The 18,710-nt window shown below is 43.6% G+C and overlaps 1 protein-coding gene across 1 annotated transcript; it reads right to left on the reverse strand.

The window, feature by feature from the left end:
- Nucleotides 1–3,875: 3,875 nt before the first annotated feature.
- On the reverse strand, nucleotides 3,876–17,963 carry LOC122563450 (putative G protein-coupled receptor 139). Its single transcript, XM_043717194.2, has 2 exons — nucleotides 17,894–17,963; nucleotides 3,876–4,786 (listed from the first exon to the last, which is right to left on the reverse strand). Exons 1-2 carry the CDS (start codon nucleotides 17,961–17,963, stop codon nucleotides 3,876–3,878), a joined length of 981 nt encoding a protein of 326 aa, XP_043573129.1.
- Between the last annotated feature and the right edge of the window lie 747 nt (nucleotides 17,964–18,710).

An 18,710-nucleotide genomic window follows, 5' to 3' on the forward strand; every position in this document is an offset into this window, starting at 1 on the left:
ACGATGCATATGGAGGTTGTTGGGGTGGTAGGTGAGGACCAGTGGGGTTCTGTCCTGGTGGCGATTTAAAGGGCGGGGCTCAAGGGCAGAGGAGTGGGAAGTGGAGGAGATGCGGTGGAGAGCATCATCGACCACGTCTGGGGTGAAATTGCGGTCTTTGAAGAAAGAGGCCATCTGGGTTGTTCGGTACCTCCCACTTCCTCCAAACCCCAAGAACTCCCCACCTACGTTCGGGACACCACCCACGGCCTCCAACTCCTCCATGATTTTCGCTTCCCCGGTCCCCAACACCTTATCTTCACCATGGACATCCAGTCCCTGTACATCTCCATCCCCCATCAAAGCATTCCGCTTCTCCCTTTCCCGCTGTACCAACCAGTACCCTTCCACTGAGACCCTCCTTCGATTGACTGAACTGGTCCTCACTCTGAACAACTTCTCTTTCCAATCCTCCCACTTCCTCAAAACCACAGTCCATCTTCCAAAGCTACACTGGCACCACCCCCCACCTTTTCCTCCGCTACATCAATGACTGTATCAGCGCTGCCTCGTGCTCCCACGAGGAGGTTGAACAGTTCATCCACTTTACTAACACCTTCCACCCCAATGTCAAATTTACCTGGACCATCTCAGACTCCTCCCTCCCCTTCCTAGAGCTCTCTATTTCTATCTCGGGTGACCGAATCAACACGGACCTTTACTATAAAACGACCGACTCCCACAGCTACCTAGACTACTCCTCCTCCCACCCTGCCCCCTGTAAAAACACCACCCCATATTCCCAATTCCTTCGTCTCTGCCGCATCTGCTCCCAGGAGGACCAGTTCCAATAGACCACTGTCTGAGTAAAGAAACTACCTCTGATACCTGTCCTATATCTACCACCCCTCAATTTAAAGCTTATGTCCCCTTGTGCTTTCCCTTCCAAGACAATTATCACACAAGTTTACATGCAGAGTAAAGACTATACTACACAAGCCATTGTCAAATACACAAGCCTTGCTGACCATTGGGTTCGATATTGATTAAATCAGTGACATTGTCCCCATGAAACACCCCCAGGACAGACACAGTACTGTTTGATGAGTGAAGCCCTGTTCAAATTTCCATCCCATGTTCAATATGGAGTTATATATTCATTAAATCACACACCACCCTGTCCAGATCAACTGAAGCACAGTTTTAGATACAGATTAATGTCTCCCTTAACACTATCCCCATCAATCTCAGGACAGGTTTAGCATAAGGTTAGATATAAATTGAGGTTTCATCTCTCTTGTTCCCATCAAATATTCCCAGAACGTCAGAACATGACGTCAGGTACAGAGTAAAGCTGTGTCTACATCGCTTCAATAAAAGACTGAAGGACAGTTAGAGAATGGTGTTAGATACAGAATAAAGCTCCCCCCTACCCTGGGATTTTCGAAATTCCCAGGCCTTGACAATTGTGGTGCAGGAAAAGCATAGCAGATCAGGCAACATCCGAGGAGCAGGAGACAGGATGTTTTGGGCATTCATTCAGGAGTGAGGCTTGTGGGCCGGGCAGCTGAAAAATAAATTGGAGGGATAGGTGGGGAAGTGGGGGGTGTGAAGGTAGCTGAAAATTCGATGGGCAGATGAAGATGAGGGAGAAGGTGATAGGTCGGAGAGGAAGGTGGAGCGCAATCATGGGAAAGGTGATGGACAGGTCACGAGGGCGGTGCCAAATTGGAGGCTTGGGACTGGGATAATGTGGGGAGGAGGGGAAATAAGGAAACTGTTGAAATCCACAAGTTGCCAAAAGCAAAGGCCAGGTACCGTCATTTTCAAAGGCAGCAGCGTTAACTAACAACAGAGAAAGTTGAATGATAAAAGACAGATTTTTCTTGACATAGTGATGTGTGTTAAAACAATCTGCTTCCCGCTGCAGCAGTCCCTAAAGGTTCACTGCTCTGTCAAGTTCGGAAACTGAGATTATTTCACCAATACGAACATCGAAACCCGCCTGCTCAGTGATAGGAGACAGGCAAGAGGCTGGAAAAACACAGCAAGCCAGGCAGCATCAAGAGCTGCAGAAGTCGATGTTAGTGGGTGTAACCCTTCTTCAGGACAAAGAGGAGAAACTGTGTTATATTTTCACATGCGTAAATGGCTGCTGAATTCAAAAAGCGATCTGTTCAGTGAGAGCGCAATTTTAAAATTGCAGTCTTTAATTTGATGAAAGGCGTGATCTGATCGGCCGGGATTGACCCAGATGATATAAGCATTATTTGTCAGAGCAGTGTGAGATTCACTTTTCAGTGTGGAGTTATCAGTGATTCATGCGCTGTCAGTACCGAGAGGATGTGCAAGAGGCATGGCCCTTTGCACCATGATGTATCACTTCATGAACGTGTGGGTGTTTGTGTGTGCATGTGCGTGAGTATGTGTGTATGTGTATATATGAGTGTGTGTGTGTATCTGTGTATGCATGTGTGTGCGCTTGTGTGTGGTGTGTAGGTGTATATGTGTGTGGATATGTGTGTGTGTGGGTGTGTGTGTGCTGGTGTGTGGATGGGTGGGTATGTGGTGGGGGTGTGCATATATGTGTGCCTGTGTACGTGCGTATGTGTGTGTATGGGTGCGTGTGTGGGGGGGGGGGGGGTAGGTGCGTGTATGTGCCTGTGTGTTTGTGTGTGTGTGTGCACATATATGTGTGCGTGCGTGAGTGTATGTGTGCGTGTGCATGAGCATGCACGTGTATGTGTATGAAAGAGTGTGTGTTTCTGTCTGCGCGCTTGTATTCGTATATGTTTAACAGGTGTGCTAACTCGAAAAGGGAGTTAAAACACAGTAGAAAGCCAAAAATTGGAGGAATCGTGTAATTCATGGTCATCCTCACATTTGTGAAGGAAATGGCACTGTGGCTGAAAAGAAAGGAAATATGGCAGGATCATTTACTAACGATCAGTGAAGTCCCAAGAGAATGCATTACCTAATGGATAAGCTGGAGAGATACATTGTGAGTTAAAAGTGAAAGTGCTCATATGTGTGTCACTGCAGCTTAAATTGATTTTCTGGAACACTCACTTGCTTCTTTAGAGTAAGAGCTCTTAAACTGCATATTGCATAGTTCCCATGATTTTTCCAGCTCATCGGTCCCCTCAAGGCAAGAGTGTTATCGATGTAATAATAGATCTACAATCAGGTGAGTGCAGCACAGATAAAATACAGGAGCAGAAACAGGCAGAGGCAGTTCTTCATGAAGTTATGATGAAGGTCACAGAGGATTTTAATGGAAAGAAGAGCTTAGATTTCTTACATATATTCAAAAGGCAGGTGAATATGAGGCAGGGCATTGCTCAGGTCGAACGAATTCTAACTCAAAAAGTAAAGTGCGGTCTTTTTCATTAAATCCCGCAACCTATGAATGAATAAATACTTACGTGGACAAACCAATAAATAATCATAAATATCAATAATTCAATCTATCAATTAGTCCATTATTTGATTCAGTAATCCTTCTTTCCTTCAATCAATCAATCAATCAAGTCTTGTCTGTCTTACTCAACAAAATCCAATTACAGCTCATTGTGGCCTACCTTTCCACTTTGCTAAAAGGAAAGGATCAGGTCTGAACAATCATGCCTTAGAAATTTGGAAATTAACTGAGAATATTAAAGTTCATGAAATGTGGGAGGGTGCAGCATTCCCTATTCATTCTTAATCTTTATCCAAAGTGTGAGTTTAAAAGTCAAAGAGTGTGGTGCAGGAAAAGCATAGTTGATCAGGTAGCATCCAAGGAGCAGGATAAGCTCTTCATCAGGTATGAAGATTGAAAGCCAACTACTTGATAACATATATAGTTGATGTACATGTTGAACAATAATCTACAAATAATAACGACTTTCTTATCTTCAACTTTGGAATATTTGAATGAATACTCTCAGAGGATATTTCAGTCCATTCTTTAATTCATCCCTGATTTTACTTTGGGTCCCGGCATAAATGAATGGATTGACGCACGAAGTCAAGAAGAGAAGCATAAATCCGGTTTCTTCAAGAACAAATTTTGCTTCGTTGTCATCAGAACCAGAGAAGTAGGCAATTTTCGCAACTCGGACGTAGATGATCGTTATTATGAATAGCAAATACAACAGGATAAAAGTGCCCGAGATGGTAAAAAGTAAAACAATTGATTTTCTCCGTTTTTCCATTTCTGAGTCATGCTGCGTTTCTCCATTGTTCTGGACCCGAAGTCGCCTGCGGGCTCTATTGGCCACGAGGATGTGTCTGACAGTCAGAATATTCAGTAGTAAAATCAGAATAAAGGGGAGACAAGGAGTTACAATAGGCCGCATCCAGTCATATGCAGCCCAAGCTGGCGAAGTGTAAAATGCTAATTTTGCACTACAAAACCAAGGTATATTGTTAATTATGTACAGAGGTTCATATATAAAATACACAAAGACATTTTTTAAACAGGTCAGTGCGGACACGATTCCGATCACACGCACTGCCATCTTCTCAGTGCAATATTTCATTTTCAGCTTCTGGCAACAAATAGCCACAAATCTATCAAAGGTGAAAGCAACTGTAAACCAGGCAGAGCTATCAATAGCTGCAAAATTAAAGGCCAAGCGGAGGCTGCATACTGGGGTGATAAACAGGAAGCTGGATGGGAAATAAATCCCAGCGATCCGATTTAGTATTACAGCTGTGACTATGAGCATGAGATCCGTTACTGCCATGGACACCAGGTAATAGATAATACATCCAGAAAGGCCGCATCTTCTTCGAGAAAGGATGACAATCACTGCCAGATTAGCTGTAATAGAAAGAGCAAGACTTCAGACAAGATGATGTACAGAACCTATATGTGATGCACAGTGAAAGTGAAATCATGATATGTAATTATATCTTTGTGATGGGATCTTGAATGTTATACCAGTGAAAAAAACGTGAGTCAATGACAAAGAAATGTTGAATATTCTAATCACTTATATTGGAAGACTGAGAAACAATTCAAAAATGCATTGAAAGCAACACAGAAATTCATACACAGAAGAAATAAAAATTCATCAAAAATGAATGAAAATATTAAAATGTTTTTACACCATGCCTGTTTGGGTTTCCTTTGGGTACTTTGGTTTCCTATAATACTCCAGAGATGTGCTGGTTATTTGAATTGAATATGTTAAATTGTCGATAGTGTCCAGGGATGTGGACTAGTCATGCTTTGTAAATGCGGAGTAATGGGGATACTCCATGGGGGTGGATTTTGATGGGATGCTCTTCAGACAGTTGGTATGGGTGCAATGGGTTGAATGGCTTCTTTCATAAAGAACAGAAGAACTAGAAGCAGGCATCCTTCCAGCCTGCTCCGCCATTGAATAAGATCGTGGGTGATCTTTTCATGGACTCAGCTCCACTTACCTGTCCTCTCATGTATGACTTAATTCCTTTATTGTTCAAAAATAATTTCTATCTTAACTTTAGAACAAAGAACAAAGAAAATTTACAGCCCAGGAACAGGCTGTTTGGCCCTCCAAGCCTGAGCCGATCCAAATCCACTGTCTAAACTTATCGCCCAATTCCTAAGCATCTGTATCCCGCTGCTCCCCACCTACTCATGCATCTGTCCAGATGCACCTTAAATGAATCTAACATGCCTGCCTCTATTACCTCAGCTTGCAATGTGTTGGCACCTACCACCCTCTGTGTAAAGTACTTTCTCCATGTATGTCCCTTAAACTTATCTCCTCTCACCTTGAACGTGTGACCTCTTGTTATTGAATTCCTCACCCTGAGAAAAAGCTTATCTCTATCCACCTTCATGATTTTGTAAGTCTCAATCAGGACCCCCCATCTCCTTTTTCTAATGAAAACAATCCAAACCTACTCAACCTCTCTTCATACTAGCACCTTCCATAACAGGCAACATCCTGGTAAACCTTCTCTGCACTCTCTCCAAAGCATCCACATCCTTTTGGTAATGTGGTGAGCAGAACTGTGCACAGTGGGCAGCACAGTGGCACAGTGGTTAGCACTGCTGCCTCACAGCACCAGAGACCCAGGCAACTGTCTGTGTGGAATTTGCACATTCTCCCCGTGTCCGCGTGGGTTTCCTCCGGGTGCTTCGGTTTCCTCCCACAGTCCAAAATGTGCAGGTCAGGTGAATTGGCCATGCTAAATGTAGAGGAATGGATCTGGGTGGTTGCACTTCAGTGGGTCGGTGTGGACTTGTTGGGCCGAAGAGCCTGTTTCCACACTGTAAGTAATATAATCTAATCTAATCGAAATGCATCCAAAGCAAAGTCTTGTACAATTTTAACATGACCTTATACTCTTATACTCAATATCCCATCTGATGAAGGTAAGCATACCATATGCCTTCTTGACCACTCTATCGACCTATGCAGCCACCTTCAGGGTACAATAGACCTGAACTCACAGATCTCTCTGCTCATCAACTTTTCCCAATGCACTTCCATTTACAGCATAGTTTGCCCTGGAATTAGACCTTCCAAAATGCATCACCTTACATTTGCCTGGATTGAATGCCATCTCCCACCTCTCCGCCCAACTCTTCAGTCTATCTGAATTCTCCTGTATTCTTTGACAGTGCCCTATGCTTTCTGCTACTCCACCAAACTTCGTGCCATCTGCAAACGTATTGATCAGACCACTAACGTCCATTTAAAAATGTTCACTGAAGGAGCATCAGCTACTTCACTGGGCAAGGAAATCCATAGATTTACAACCTGATGGGTGAAGAAGTTCCTTATCAACTCAGTCCTAAATCTACTTCTCCTAATCTTGAGGTTATGTCCTGTTGTCCTAGTTTCACCTGTCAGTGGAAGCACCCTCTCCATTACTATTTTATCTATTCCTTTCATAATTTTATATGTTTCTATAAGATCCCCTTCATTTTTCTAAATTCCCATGGATATAATCCCAATCTATTCAGTCTCACGTCATAAATCAACCCGCTCAACTCTGGAATCAACCTAATGAACCTCCTCTGCACCCCCTCCAGTGCCAGTAAATCGTTTCGAAAGTAAAGAGACCAAAACTGCATGCAGTATTCCAGGTTTGGCCTCACCACCACCTTGGACAGCTGCAACATAACCTCCCTGCTTTTAAACTCAATCCCTTTAGCAGTGAAGGACAAAATTCCACTTGCCTTCCTATTTACTTGCTGTACCTGCAGACCAACCTTCTGTGATTCATGTACAAGACCACCCTGGTTCCTCTGCAAAGCAACATGCTGCAATATTTTACTATTCAAGTAATAATCCTTTTTACTATTATTCCTACACAAATGGAAGACTTCACATTTATTAACATAGTATTCCATCTGCCAGATCTTTGCTCACTCACTTAAATTATCTATCTTCCTCTGGAAAGTTTCACAATCCTCTGCACACTTTGATCTACCACTGATCTTATTGTTATATGCAAACGTTGCCACACAGCATGTGGTCCCCAGTGCCAAATCATCTATATAAATTATGAATAATTGCAGTCCCAACACCAATCCCTGAAGCACACCATTAGTTACTGATTGCCCAACCAGAATAGCACTCATTTATCCCCACTCTTTGCTTCCTGTTGGTTAACCAATCCTCTAATGCTAATATATGATCCGTAACACCATGCATCTTTATCTTATGCAGCAACCTCTTGTGTGGCACCTTATTGAAGGCCTTTTGGAAATCGAGGTACACCATATCTACATAATGTCTTCATAGAATTCCAAAAGATTATTTAAGCATGACCTGCTTTTCATGAACCCATTCTGCATCTGCCCTATCAGCCAATTTCTATCTGGATGCCTTGCTATTTCTTCCTTGATAACAGACTGAAGCATCTTCCACACTACAGGAGTTAAGCTAACCAGTCTATAATTTGCAATCATTTGTCTACCTCCCTAGTTAAACAGTAGTGTAATATTTGCTGTTTTCCAATCTGCTAGAATTGCCCCAGAGTCCAGCGAATTTTGGAAAATTACCAGAAGTGTACTTACTGCTTACATAGAACATCAAACATTAGAGAGCATTACCACCCTTTGGCCCTTGATTTGGTGCAGACCTGTGGAACAAATCTAACCTACACTATTTCATTTTCATCCATATGTTTATTCAATAACCATTTAAATGCCCTTAAAGTTTGGTGAGTCTACCACTATCGCAGGCAGTGCATTCCACGTCTCTATTATTCTCTGAGTAAAGAAAGTACCTCTGACATTTGTCCTATGTCAATCACCCCTCAATTTAAAGCTATGTCCCCTCATGCTATCCACCCCCATCCGACAAAAAAGGCTCTCATTGTCCACCCTATCAAACTCTCTGATTATCTTATATGTCTCAATTAAGTCACCTCTCAACTTTCTTCTCTCTAACGAAAACAACCTCAAGTCCTTCAGCCTTTCCTCATAAGATCTTCCCTGAATACCAGGCAATATCCTATAAATCTCCTCTAAACCCTTTCCAAAGCTTTCACATCCTCCCGAATGCAGTGACCAGAATTGTACGCTATTCTCCAAGTGCGGCTGCACCAGAGTTTTTTATAGCTGCAGCATGCATTCATAGCTGCGAAATTCAGACCCTCTACCAATAAAAGCTAACACACCATATGCCTTTTTGATAACCCTATCAACTTGGTTGGCATCTTTATGCAATCTATGTACACGGACTCACAAACTTCATTGAGTTCTTTGAGAAGGTGTCCATACAGGTGGATGAGGGTAAAGTGGTTGATGTGGTGTATGTGGATTTCAGTGAAGTGTTTGATAAGGTTCTCCATGGTAGGCTATTGCACAAAATGTGGAGGTATGGGATTGAGGGTGATTTAGTGGTTTGGATCAGAATTTAGTAAGCTGAAAGAAGGCAAAGGGTGATGGTTGATGGAAAATATTCCAACTGGAGTTTAGTTACTAGTGGGCACCACAAAGATCTGTTTTGAGTCCACAGTTGTTAGGCATTTTTACATATGACGGCATAGACGGGACAGCGTTGCAGGTGTAAGCTGCAGTGAAGGGGTCTGTGGCTCTGAGACTCAGAAGGGAAAGGGGGAGAGGAGGAGAGCGCTAGTTATAGGGGACTCTCTAGTTAGAGGGACGGACAGGCGGTTCTGTGGACATGGGCGAGACTCACGGATGGTTTGTTGCCTCCCGGGTGCGAGGGTCCGAGACATCTCAGACCGTGTCTTCAGAATCCTTAAGGGGGAGGGTGTGCAGCCAGAAGTCGTGGTGCACATTGGCATCAACGACATAGGTAGGAAGAGGGGTGGGGAGGTCATTCAAGAGCTCAAGGAGTTAGGCTGGAAGCTAAAAGCTAGGACAGACAGAGTCGTCATCTCTGGGTTGTTGCCGGTGCCACGTGACAGTGAGGCAAAGAATAGGGAGAGAGTGCAGTTGAACACGTGGCTGCAAGGCTGGTGTAGGAGGGAGGGCTTCAGATATTTGGACAATTGGACTGCATTCTGGGGAAGGTGGGACCTGTACAAACAGGACGGGTTGCACCTGAACCAGAAGGGCACCAATATCCTGGGGGGTAGGTTTGCTAGCACTCTTCGGGGGGGTTTAAACTAATTTGGCAGGGGGATGGGATCCGGACTTGTAGTCCAGCAAGTAGGTTAGCTGTTTGTCAGGATGCCCAAGACTGTAGGGGGGCTGTGGAGAAGGTAGCACTGACAGGGACTACTAGCGGACACAGAGATGGACTCAAGTGCGTATACATCAACGCAAGGAGTATCAGAAATAAGGTGGGTGAACTTAAGGCGTGGATCGGTACCTGGGACTACGATGTTGTGGCCATCACGGAAACGTGGATAGAAGAGGGACAGGAATGGTTGTTGGAGGTTCCTGGTTACAGGTGTTTCAGTAAGATTAGGGAGGGTGGGAAAAAAGGAGGGGGGGTGGCATTGCTAATTAGAAATGGTATAACGGCTGCAGAAAGGAAGTTTGAGGGGGATCTGCCTCTGGAGGTAGTATGGGCTGAAGTCAGAAATAGGAAAGGTGCAGTCACCTTGTTGGGTGTTTACTATAGGCCCCCCAATAGCAGCAGAGATGTGGAGAAACAGATTGGGAAACAGATTTTGGAAAGGTGCAGAAGCCACAGGGTCGTAATCATGGGCGACTTCAACTTCCCAAATATTGATTGGAAGCTCTTTAGATCAAGTAGATTGGATGGGGCGGTGTTTGTGCAGTGTGTCCAGGAAGCTTTTCTAACGCAGTATGTAGATTGTCCAACCAGAGGGGAGGCCATATTGGATTTGGTACTCGGTAATGAACCGGGACAAGTGGTGGGCTTGTTAGTGGGTGAACATTTTGGTGATGGTGACCACAATTCTGTGACTTTCACCTTGGTTATGGAGAGAGATAGGTGCGCACAACAAGGTAGATTTTATAATTGGGGGAAGGGAAATTACGATGCTGTAAGGCAGGATTTGAGGAGCATACGTTGGGAGCATAGGCTGTCAGGGAAGGATGTGGTGGAAATGTGGAACTTTTTCAAAGAGCAGATACGACGTGTCCATGATATGTATGTACCTATCAGGCAGGAAAGAAATGGTCGTGTGAGGGAGCCTTGGTTGACGAGAGAGGTTGAATGTCTGGTAAAGAGGAAGAAGGAGGCTTACATAAGGTTGAGGAAACAGGATTCAGACAGAGCAGTGGAGGGATACAGGATAGCCAGAAGGGACCTGAAGAAAGGGATTAGGAGAGCTAAGAGAGGGCATGAAAAATCGTTGGCGGATAGGATCAAGGATAACCCCAAGGCATTTTATGCGTATGTGAGAAACCAGAGAATGACGAGAACGAGGGTAGGTCCGATCAAGGACAGTAGTGGGAGACTGTGTATTGAGTCGGAAGAGATAGGAGAGGTCTTGAACAAGTACTTCTCTTCAGTATTTACGAACGAGAGGGACCGTATTGTAGAAGAGGAGAGTGTGAAATGGACTGGTAAGCTAGAAGAGATACCTGTTAGAAAGGAAGATGTGTTGGACATTTTGAACAACTTGAGGATAGACAAGTCCCCCGGGCCTGACGGGATATATCCTAGGATTATGTGGGAAGCAAGAGAGGAAATTGCAGTACCGTTGGCAATGATCTTCTCGTCTTCACTGGCAAAGGGGGTGGTACCAGGGGACTGGAGAGTAGCGAATGTTGTGCCCCTGTTCAAAAAAGGGAATAGGGATAACCCCGGGAATTACAGGCCTGTTAGTCTTACTTCTGTGGTAGGCAAAGTAATGGAAAAGGTACTGAGGGATAGGATTTATGAGTATCTGGAAAGACACTGCTTGATTAGGGACAGCCAGCACGGATTTGTGAAGGGTAGGTCTTGCCTTACAAGTCTTATTGAATTCTTCGAGGAGGTGACCAAGCATGTGGATGAGGGAAGAGCAGTGGATGTAGTGTACATGGATTTCAGTAAGGCATTTGATAAGGTTCCCCATGGTAGGCTTATGCGGAAAGTCAGGAGGCATGGGATAGAGGGAAATTTGGCCAATTGGATAGAAAACTGGCTAACCGGTCGAAGGCAGAGAGTGATGGTAGATGGTAAATACTCAGCCTGGAGCCCAGTTACAAGTGGAGTTCCGCAGGGATCAGTTCTGGGTCCTCTGCTGTTTGTAATTTTTATTAATGACTTAGATGAGGGAGTCGAAGGGTGGGTCAGTAAATTTGCAGATGATACGAAGATAGGTGGAGTTGTGGACAGTGAGGAGGGCTGTTGTCGGCTGCAGAGGGACTTAGATATGATGCAGAGCTGGGCTGAGGAGTGGCAGATGGAGTTCAACCCTGCCAAGTGTGAGGTTGTCCATTTTGGAAGAACAAATAAGAATGCGGAATACAGGGTTAATGGTAGGGTTCTTAGTCAGGTGGAGGAACAGAGGGATCTTGGGGTCTATGTACATAGATCTTTGAAGGTTGCCACTCAGGTGGATAGAGTTTGTAAGAAGGCCTATGGAGTATTATCGTTCATTAGCAGAGGGATTGAATTCAAGAGTCGTGAAGTGATTTTGCAGCTGTACAGGACTTTGGTTAGGCCACAGTTGGAGTACTGTGTGCAGTTCTGGTCGCCTCACTATAGGAAAGATGTGGAAGCTTTGGAGAGGGTGCAGAGAAGATTTACCAGGATGTTGCCTGGAATGGAGAGGAAGTCGTACGAGGATAGGTTGAGAGTTCTCGGCCTTTTCTCGTTGGAACGGCGAAGGATGAGGGGTGACTTGATAGAGGTTTATAAGATGATCAGAGGAATAGATAGAGTAGACAGTCAGAAACTTTTTCCCCAGGTACAACTGAGTGTTACAAGGGGACATAAATTTAAGGTGAAGGGTGGAAGGTATAGGGGAGATGTCAGGGGTGGGTTCTTTACCCAGAGAGTGGTGGGGGCATGGAATGCGCTGCCCGTGGGAGTGGTGGAGTCGGAATCATTGGCGACCTTTAAGCGGCATTTGGACAGGTACATGGATGGGTACTTAATCTAGGTTAGAAGTTCGGCACAACATCGTGGGCCGAAGGGCCTGTTCTGTGCTGTATTGTTCTATGTTCTATGTTCTAGAAGGATGTGTTAGTAAATTTACAGATGACACGCAGGTTGGTAGAGATGTGGATTGTGCTGAAGGATGTTGTCGGTTACAGAGTGACATAGATAAGCTGCACAGCTTGGCTGAGAGGAGGCAAATGGAATTTAATGCAGAAAAAGTGTGAGGTGATTCACTTTGGAAGGAGTAACTGGAATACAGAATACTTGGTGAATGGTAAGATTCTTGGTAGTATGGATGAGCAGAGACATCTCAGTGTCCATGTGCATTGATCCCTGAGAGTTGCCACCCAGGTTGATAGGGTTGTTCAGAAGGGCTACGGTGCATTAGCTTTTAATAGTAGAGTGATTAAGTTTCAGGACCATGAGGTCATGCTGCAATTGAACAAAACTCTGGTGCGGCCGCTCCTGGAGTATTGCATACAGTTCTGGTTACTGCATTATACAAAGGATGTGGAAGTGTTGAAAAGGATTCAGAGGAGATTTGCTAGGATATTGCCTGGGATGGAAGGGAGGTCTTATGAGGAAAGGCTGAGGGACTTGAGGCTGCTTGCTGTTGTGCTCAAGACACTGTTCAAAAGGGCCACAACACACTACAGCATACCAGAAGTGCAAAAAGAGGAATACAATGTATTCGCCAAAAACGGATACCCCCTCAATTTCATCAACGGATGTCTAAGAGAAAGACAATGGAATAAGGACATGCCACACCCCAAAGGACTAGCCACGTTACCATACAGCAAGAACATTTCTGAACTGACAGCCAGACTACTACGACCACTAGGACTCATAACAGCACACAAACCAACATCCACTCTCAAACAACATCTCACCCGGACAAAGGACCCGATACCCAGCATGAGCAAAACCAACATAGTGTACAAAATCCCATGCAAGGACTGCACAAAACACTACATAGGACAAACAGGAAGACAGCTAACGATCCGTATCCATGAACATCAACTAGCCACGAAACGACATGACCAGCTATCCTTAGTAGCCACACACGCAGATGACAAGCAACATGAGTTCGACTGGGGCAACACTAATATTATAGGACAAGCCAAACAGAGAACAGCTAGGGAATTCCTAGAGGCATGGCACTCATCCACAGATTCTATCAACAAACACATCGACCTGGACCCAAAATACCGGCCACTGCAGCGGACAGCGGCAGAGACAAACCACGATAAATGCCGGAGAAGACGACACAGGAGACTCCCAAGCTCCGAGGATGTCACCTAGACAGGGGACGAAATGTCTGCAACACAAATACCCAGCTCGGCAAACAGAACCACAACAATGAGCACCTGAGCTACAAATCTTCTCACACATGCTATTGTGCTCTTTCAACCTTGAAACCTTATTTCTGACCTCAGTATTTTCAATCTTCTGGACACTGGAACTACAATTTATGTTCCCATCCCCCTGTTGAATTAGTTTAAACCCTCCCCCCATTATATTGGTTCAGGTGTAGACCATCTTGTTTATAGAGGTCCGACTGACCTCAGAATGAGTCCCATTCTCCTGGCTATCCGAAACTCTCTGTCTTGCATCATTCCTATAGCAACGTTTTCAACTTCTCTCTCTCCCTATTCCTTGCCTCACTAGTACGTGGCATGGGTCACATACCAAAGATAACAACTATGTTTGTTCTAGTTCTAAGTTTCCAAACTAGCTCCCTGAATTTCTGCATTGAATTCCTATCCCTTTCTGACCTATGTCATTGGTGCCTATGTGGACAACGACTTGGGGTTGTTCTCCCTCTGCCTCAAGGATCCTGAAAACATGATCTGAGACATCAAAAACCCAGGCACATGGGAGGCAACACATCAATCGTGAGTCACTCTCGTTCCCACAGAGACTTTCTGTCCCCTAACTATGGAGTCCCAAATGGCTAATGCTCTGCTCCTCTCCTCCCTTCCCTTCTGAGCAACAGGGACAGAGATCTGTGCCCCATTGCTCACCTTGGTAAGTCCCCCCCCCCCCCCAACAGTATCCAAAATGGTATACTTTTTATTGAGGGGAACAGCCACATGGGATCCCTGCACAGCCTGCCAGTTCTCTTTCCATCCCCTGACTGTAACCCATCTGCATTTTTCTTATACCTGAGGTGTGACTACCTCCCTCTAACTCCTCAATAACGTCCTCTGCCTCCTGAACGATCCAAAATTCATCCACCTCCAGCTCCAGTTCCCAAATATGGTTTTTGATAAGCTTGAGTTGGGTACACTTCTCACAGATGAAGTCAGCAGAGACACTAGTGGTGACCCTTACCTCCCACATACTGCAGGAAGAACATTCAACTGCCCTCAACTCAATTCCCACTATTCTAAATTTCCAAAGAGTCTATTCAAAAATAAAAAAAAATAAAAACTAGCTACCTAACCTATCCAGCACACAGAACTCTCTTTTTTTGGTTAGAGGTGGGAGACACTACCAAATTAGCGTTCCAGGTAATGCTACCACCCAAATATATTACTTCACTTACTCAGCAATCCTATGTCTGCCCCTGCTCAACGTGCACACCACCTATTGATGAGGTAAGCTTTTAAAGCAGGCTCTTACCTTCCCAGCAGCTCCCGGTCATCATTCCCGCTCTTCCTGCTGCACAAAAATGGAGGGCCCCGAAACTTGAGGTAAGTTTTTAAAGCAGTCATTTACCTTCCTGGCAGTCCCCTGGTCATCGCTCCCATCTTCCTGCTGCTCTCCTGCCACCTCTTTTAGTACACTGTGATATGTTCCACCAGGGCCAAGAGACTTGTCTATCTTTATTTCCATTAACTTGTCCAACACTTACTCTTCCATCATAATGATTGGTCTAGATCTTCAACTACCTTCATCTCTTTATCAATTAGTGGCATATTATTAGTGTCCTTCACTGTGAAAACCAACAGAAAATACCTATTCAATGCCTCAGCCATTTCATCATTTCCCATAACTAAATCCTCTGAAGGACCAACATTTACTTTAACCACTTTTTCTTGTTTTATATATTGTAGTCTCCTTTGTTTAAGTACAGGACCCTGGTATTGGATTTTATCTTCACACTCTCCATCTGTGTTCTAAATTTAACCATACTCTGATTGCTCCTTTCAAGAGGATCACGCACTATGAGGTCATTAATTATTCCTGTCTCATTACACAGGACCAGATCTAGGATAGTGTTAGATACATCACATACTGTTCAAGAAAACTAGCGCGGATATACTCAACGAACTTCTCCTCAAGGTGACACTAATTGAGTTGGTTCAACCAATTGACATGTAGATTAAAATTGCCCATGTTAATTCCACACTGTAAGGATTGAATCATTCTATGAATATCCTCAAACAGAACAAAGTAAATGGCAATTAACTTTGTCCAACAACGTGGAGGTCATGGGCATCTGGATACATCTGAGATTTTCACAGTCGATCTGGGCGATTGGACATGACAGATGTTGATACCTAATTTGATATAAAGACTCTTACAAAGTAATTTTTCCTTGGTGGGGTACCGTGTGTCGAACTAATTGATCAATTTCATCTCATAGTGAATAACTGAAATATGCAAGAACTACCACTCGCTGTAACAGCTATGTAAGACAGAGAAAATACAGAAAATGTGAACAAAGTGAACTATTTTCAGGTTCAATGAATACAACGAAATCCCAATCCAGCAGTTAACAATTTAGAATCCTCAGTAAGAGTGCATGTGGCAGAAAAGTGTTGATAGTGTATTGAAACAGTGAAAATTAAAGATTGGGGATAGCAACATTGTGATATGTGATAGGGATAAATGCCACCATTTCATCAATAAATGGAGCTGTTCAGATCGCACATCAGCCTTTCGATGTTTAATGATGTATTTTCAACAAATTTATCCAGGAATTGATTAACAGTCTGAGAAGTGAAGTAAAAGATGACACTTAACCTATTCAGCCACATTACGAATATACACTGCATGGGCCATCAAGGTGTGCAGTGAAACATGAACATGAAATACAATAAAGCCAGACAGTTGGTTGAGGTTGTAGGGTGATGGGGTTGTTGGGAAGAGGGGTGTGATACTTTTGTCATAGCGATCAAAAGATGGTACAATTTAAGCGTCTTATGGACAAAGACATAGATAAGTTGCAAAAACAAAGGAAAGTGCACTATAGTTAAATAAGGCAGGATCAGATCAAGGTTGACTGGGAAAATCTGCAGGAGAGCAGTGGAGTCATTTAAAAAGGAAATGGAGAGACAGAAGCCCAACATGTTTCCTCCAGGATGAGAGGAAGAGTAACAAGCCCTGCGAACTCTGGTTTACATTGGGAAGGTAAAGAAAGGCTTTATCATGGAAATGCAGCCAGTGGTGGAAGTTGTGGAGTACATAAAGTGCAGGGCGGAGCTTAAGAAAACAAATATTACAGGAAAGGTGTGATTTAATTGCAGGGTCCACAGAGGAGATTCACCACGGTGGTGACTTTTATGGTATTATGGCAGGTCGGATAGGCTTGGGTTGTTTTCATTCGAGCAAACACTGATTAGTGGTCTGATTGAGGCGTATGCAGAGTGGATAAGGAGGAGCAATACCTCTTCGGTGAAAGATCAGTCAGGAGGAGACAAAGGTTTAGGGTGACGGGCAGGAGATTAAGGGAATGTGAGGAATATCTATTTCCGCGTGGTGACATTCTGGAACGCATTGCCCGGGGATGTGGAGGCTGTAGAAGTGCGTTGCATTCCATTATTTAAAATATTCACAGATGAGCGTCATAAAATTCAAATCTACGGACCAAGAAATGGCAAATGGGATTAGGTTATGAATCAGGTCTTTCTCAGGTATTAGTGCAGAATCGCTGGACTGAAGAGCCACTTATGTAATGCATGACTCTCAGATTCAATGAAAATAAATGAATACATTCACCCACAATTGCATGGTTAATAAGGCAGTAGAATTGCTTTTCATTAAAAAAAGATATTATGCTAATTCATTCGCATTTACAGTGCCAATGCCACAAGAAAATTGCATTTACAACTTCAAATGGCAATAAATTGACAAATAGTATAATTTAAGGAATTAAGTGGCAGCTAACAGAAGATAGTTTGACACGAGAAGTCTTACAGGCAATGGGAGGAATCTGTATCCATGAAAGAGAAAAGTACATTCCCAAAGACAAGAAGGTGTACCGTTAATCAGAGGAAATGAAATCTTCAAATTGAATAAATTATCACCCTAATCGAGGCGTTAAGACAGATATAAGAAAGATTCTTCCGAAGAAAAACATACCAGCTAAAGGAAACAAATATATTCTTGAAGCGCAATTGAATCACATGAAATGGAAGATGCACAACCATTCAGATGGGAGAATTGGTGCACCTAACCAATGATTGCCACAGCTAGTAACTAACAATAATAATTACCTGGAAGTCCAATAGCTGCAAGGGCAGGATAGTAAATGGCAAACACTAGACCTCTTGGTATTCCATGCATTTTTAAGAGAACCCTTTATGATGTCCAACACTATATTGAAAAAAAAACAGCTAAATTTATATAAGGTCACAGGCTCCAGGGAGCTAATCAAACTGATTCCTTTGTTTTTGATGTTAACAAATTTACTGTAAGGAAAGAGGTGACATCAACTGCTGCTCAGCTGGTTCCTTATGTTTTGATAGAATGGAGTTTCGTTCTTTACCATGGAATCACAGATATTTCTAAAATCTATTGCATGGCATAATCCAGGTTAGCTGTTCGATACAGGAGCCAGGCCAAATCAATGGGCTTCACCACTAACGACAGTGAGAAACGCACATTTTCTCGAACAACACAAAGAAGTTCTCACTCCTAATCACTCTTCAAGCAGTGTGATCACCAAGCAGGTGCAATACCTTTCTAAACATCTGGCTTTATGCTTTTCGTGAACAGGTCCATATGTTGTCTTCATTGGAGGAAAAGAGGGTACGAGTTCACTGGGAACCTAAGTAGTTCAGCACAGTTACATTTAATGTTAATACGTCCTGTTCAGTTTGTGTGATTATACTGCAAAATTGTCTACTGCAACAGCTTCACACTATGTTCAATTGAACGTGGCTCTGTTTATAATACACCAGATTCATTCCATCATGATTCAATCAATCTTGGGTATGTCGACTTCCGTACACTTAGATTCACGGTACTCAAGTACAAAATGTACTTTTTTACTCGACCAACAACCATAAAGATATTTGACATAGAGAGTAT

The sequence above is a fragment of the Chiloscyllium plagiosum genome, unplaced genomic scaffold (assembly GCF_037043375.1).
Source record: "Chiloscyllium plagiosum isolate Xiang-an unplaced genomic scaffold, Cpla_swu_hap1 HiC_scaffold_30, whole genome shotgun sequence".
NCBI classification, from domain to species: Eukaryota; Metazoa; Chordata; class Chondrichthyes; order Orectolobiformes; family Hemiscylliidae; genus Chiloscyllium; species Chiloscyllium plagiosum.

What these genes read in the sequence shown, in the direction of transcription:
- LOC122563450 (XM_043717194.2), bottom strand. Translation starts at nt 17,963, where the DNA reads ATGCATGGAATACCAAGAGGTCTAGTGTTTGCCATTTACTATCCTGCC. An exon ending in TGCAGCTATTGGACTTCCAG is followed by an intron (nt 4,787 to 17,893) that starts GTAATTATTATT and finishes TTTCTATTACAG; the next exon opens with CTAATCTGGCAGTGATTGTC.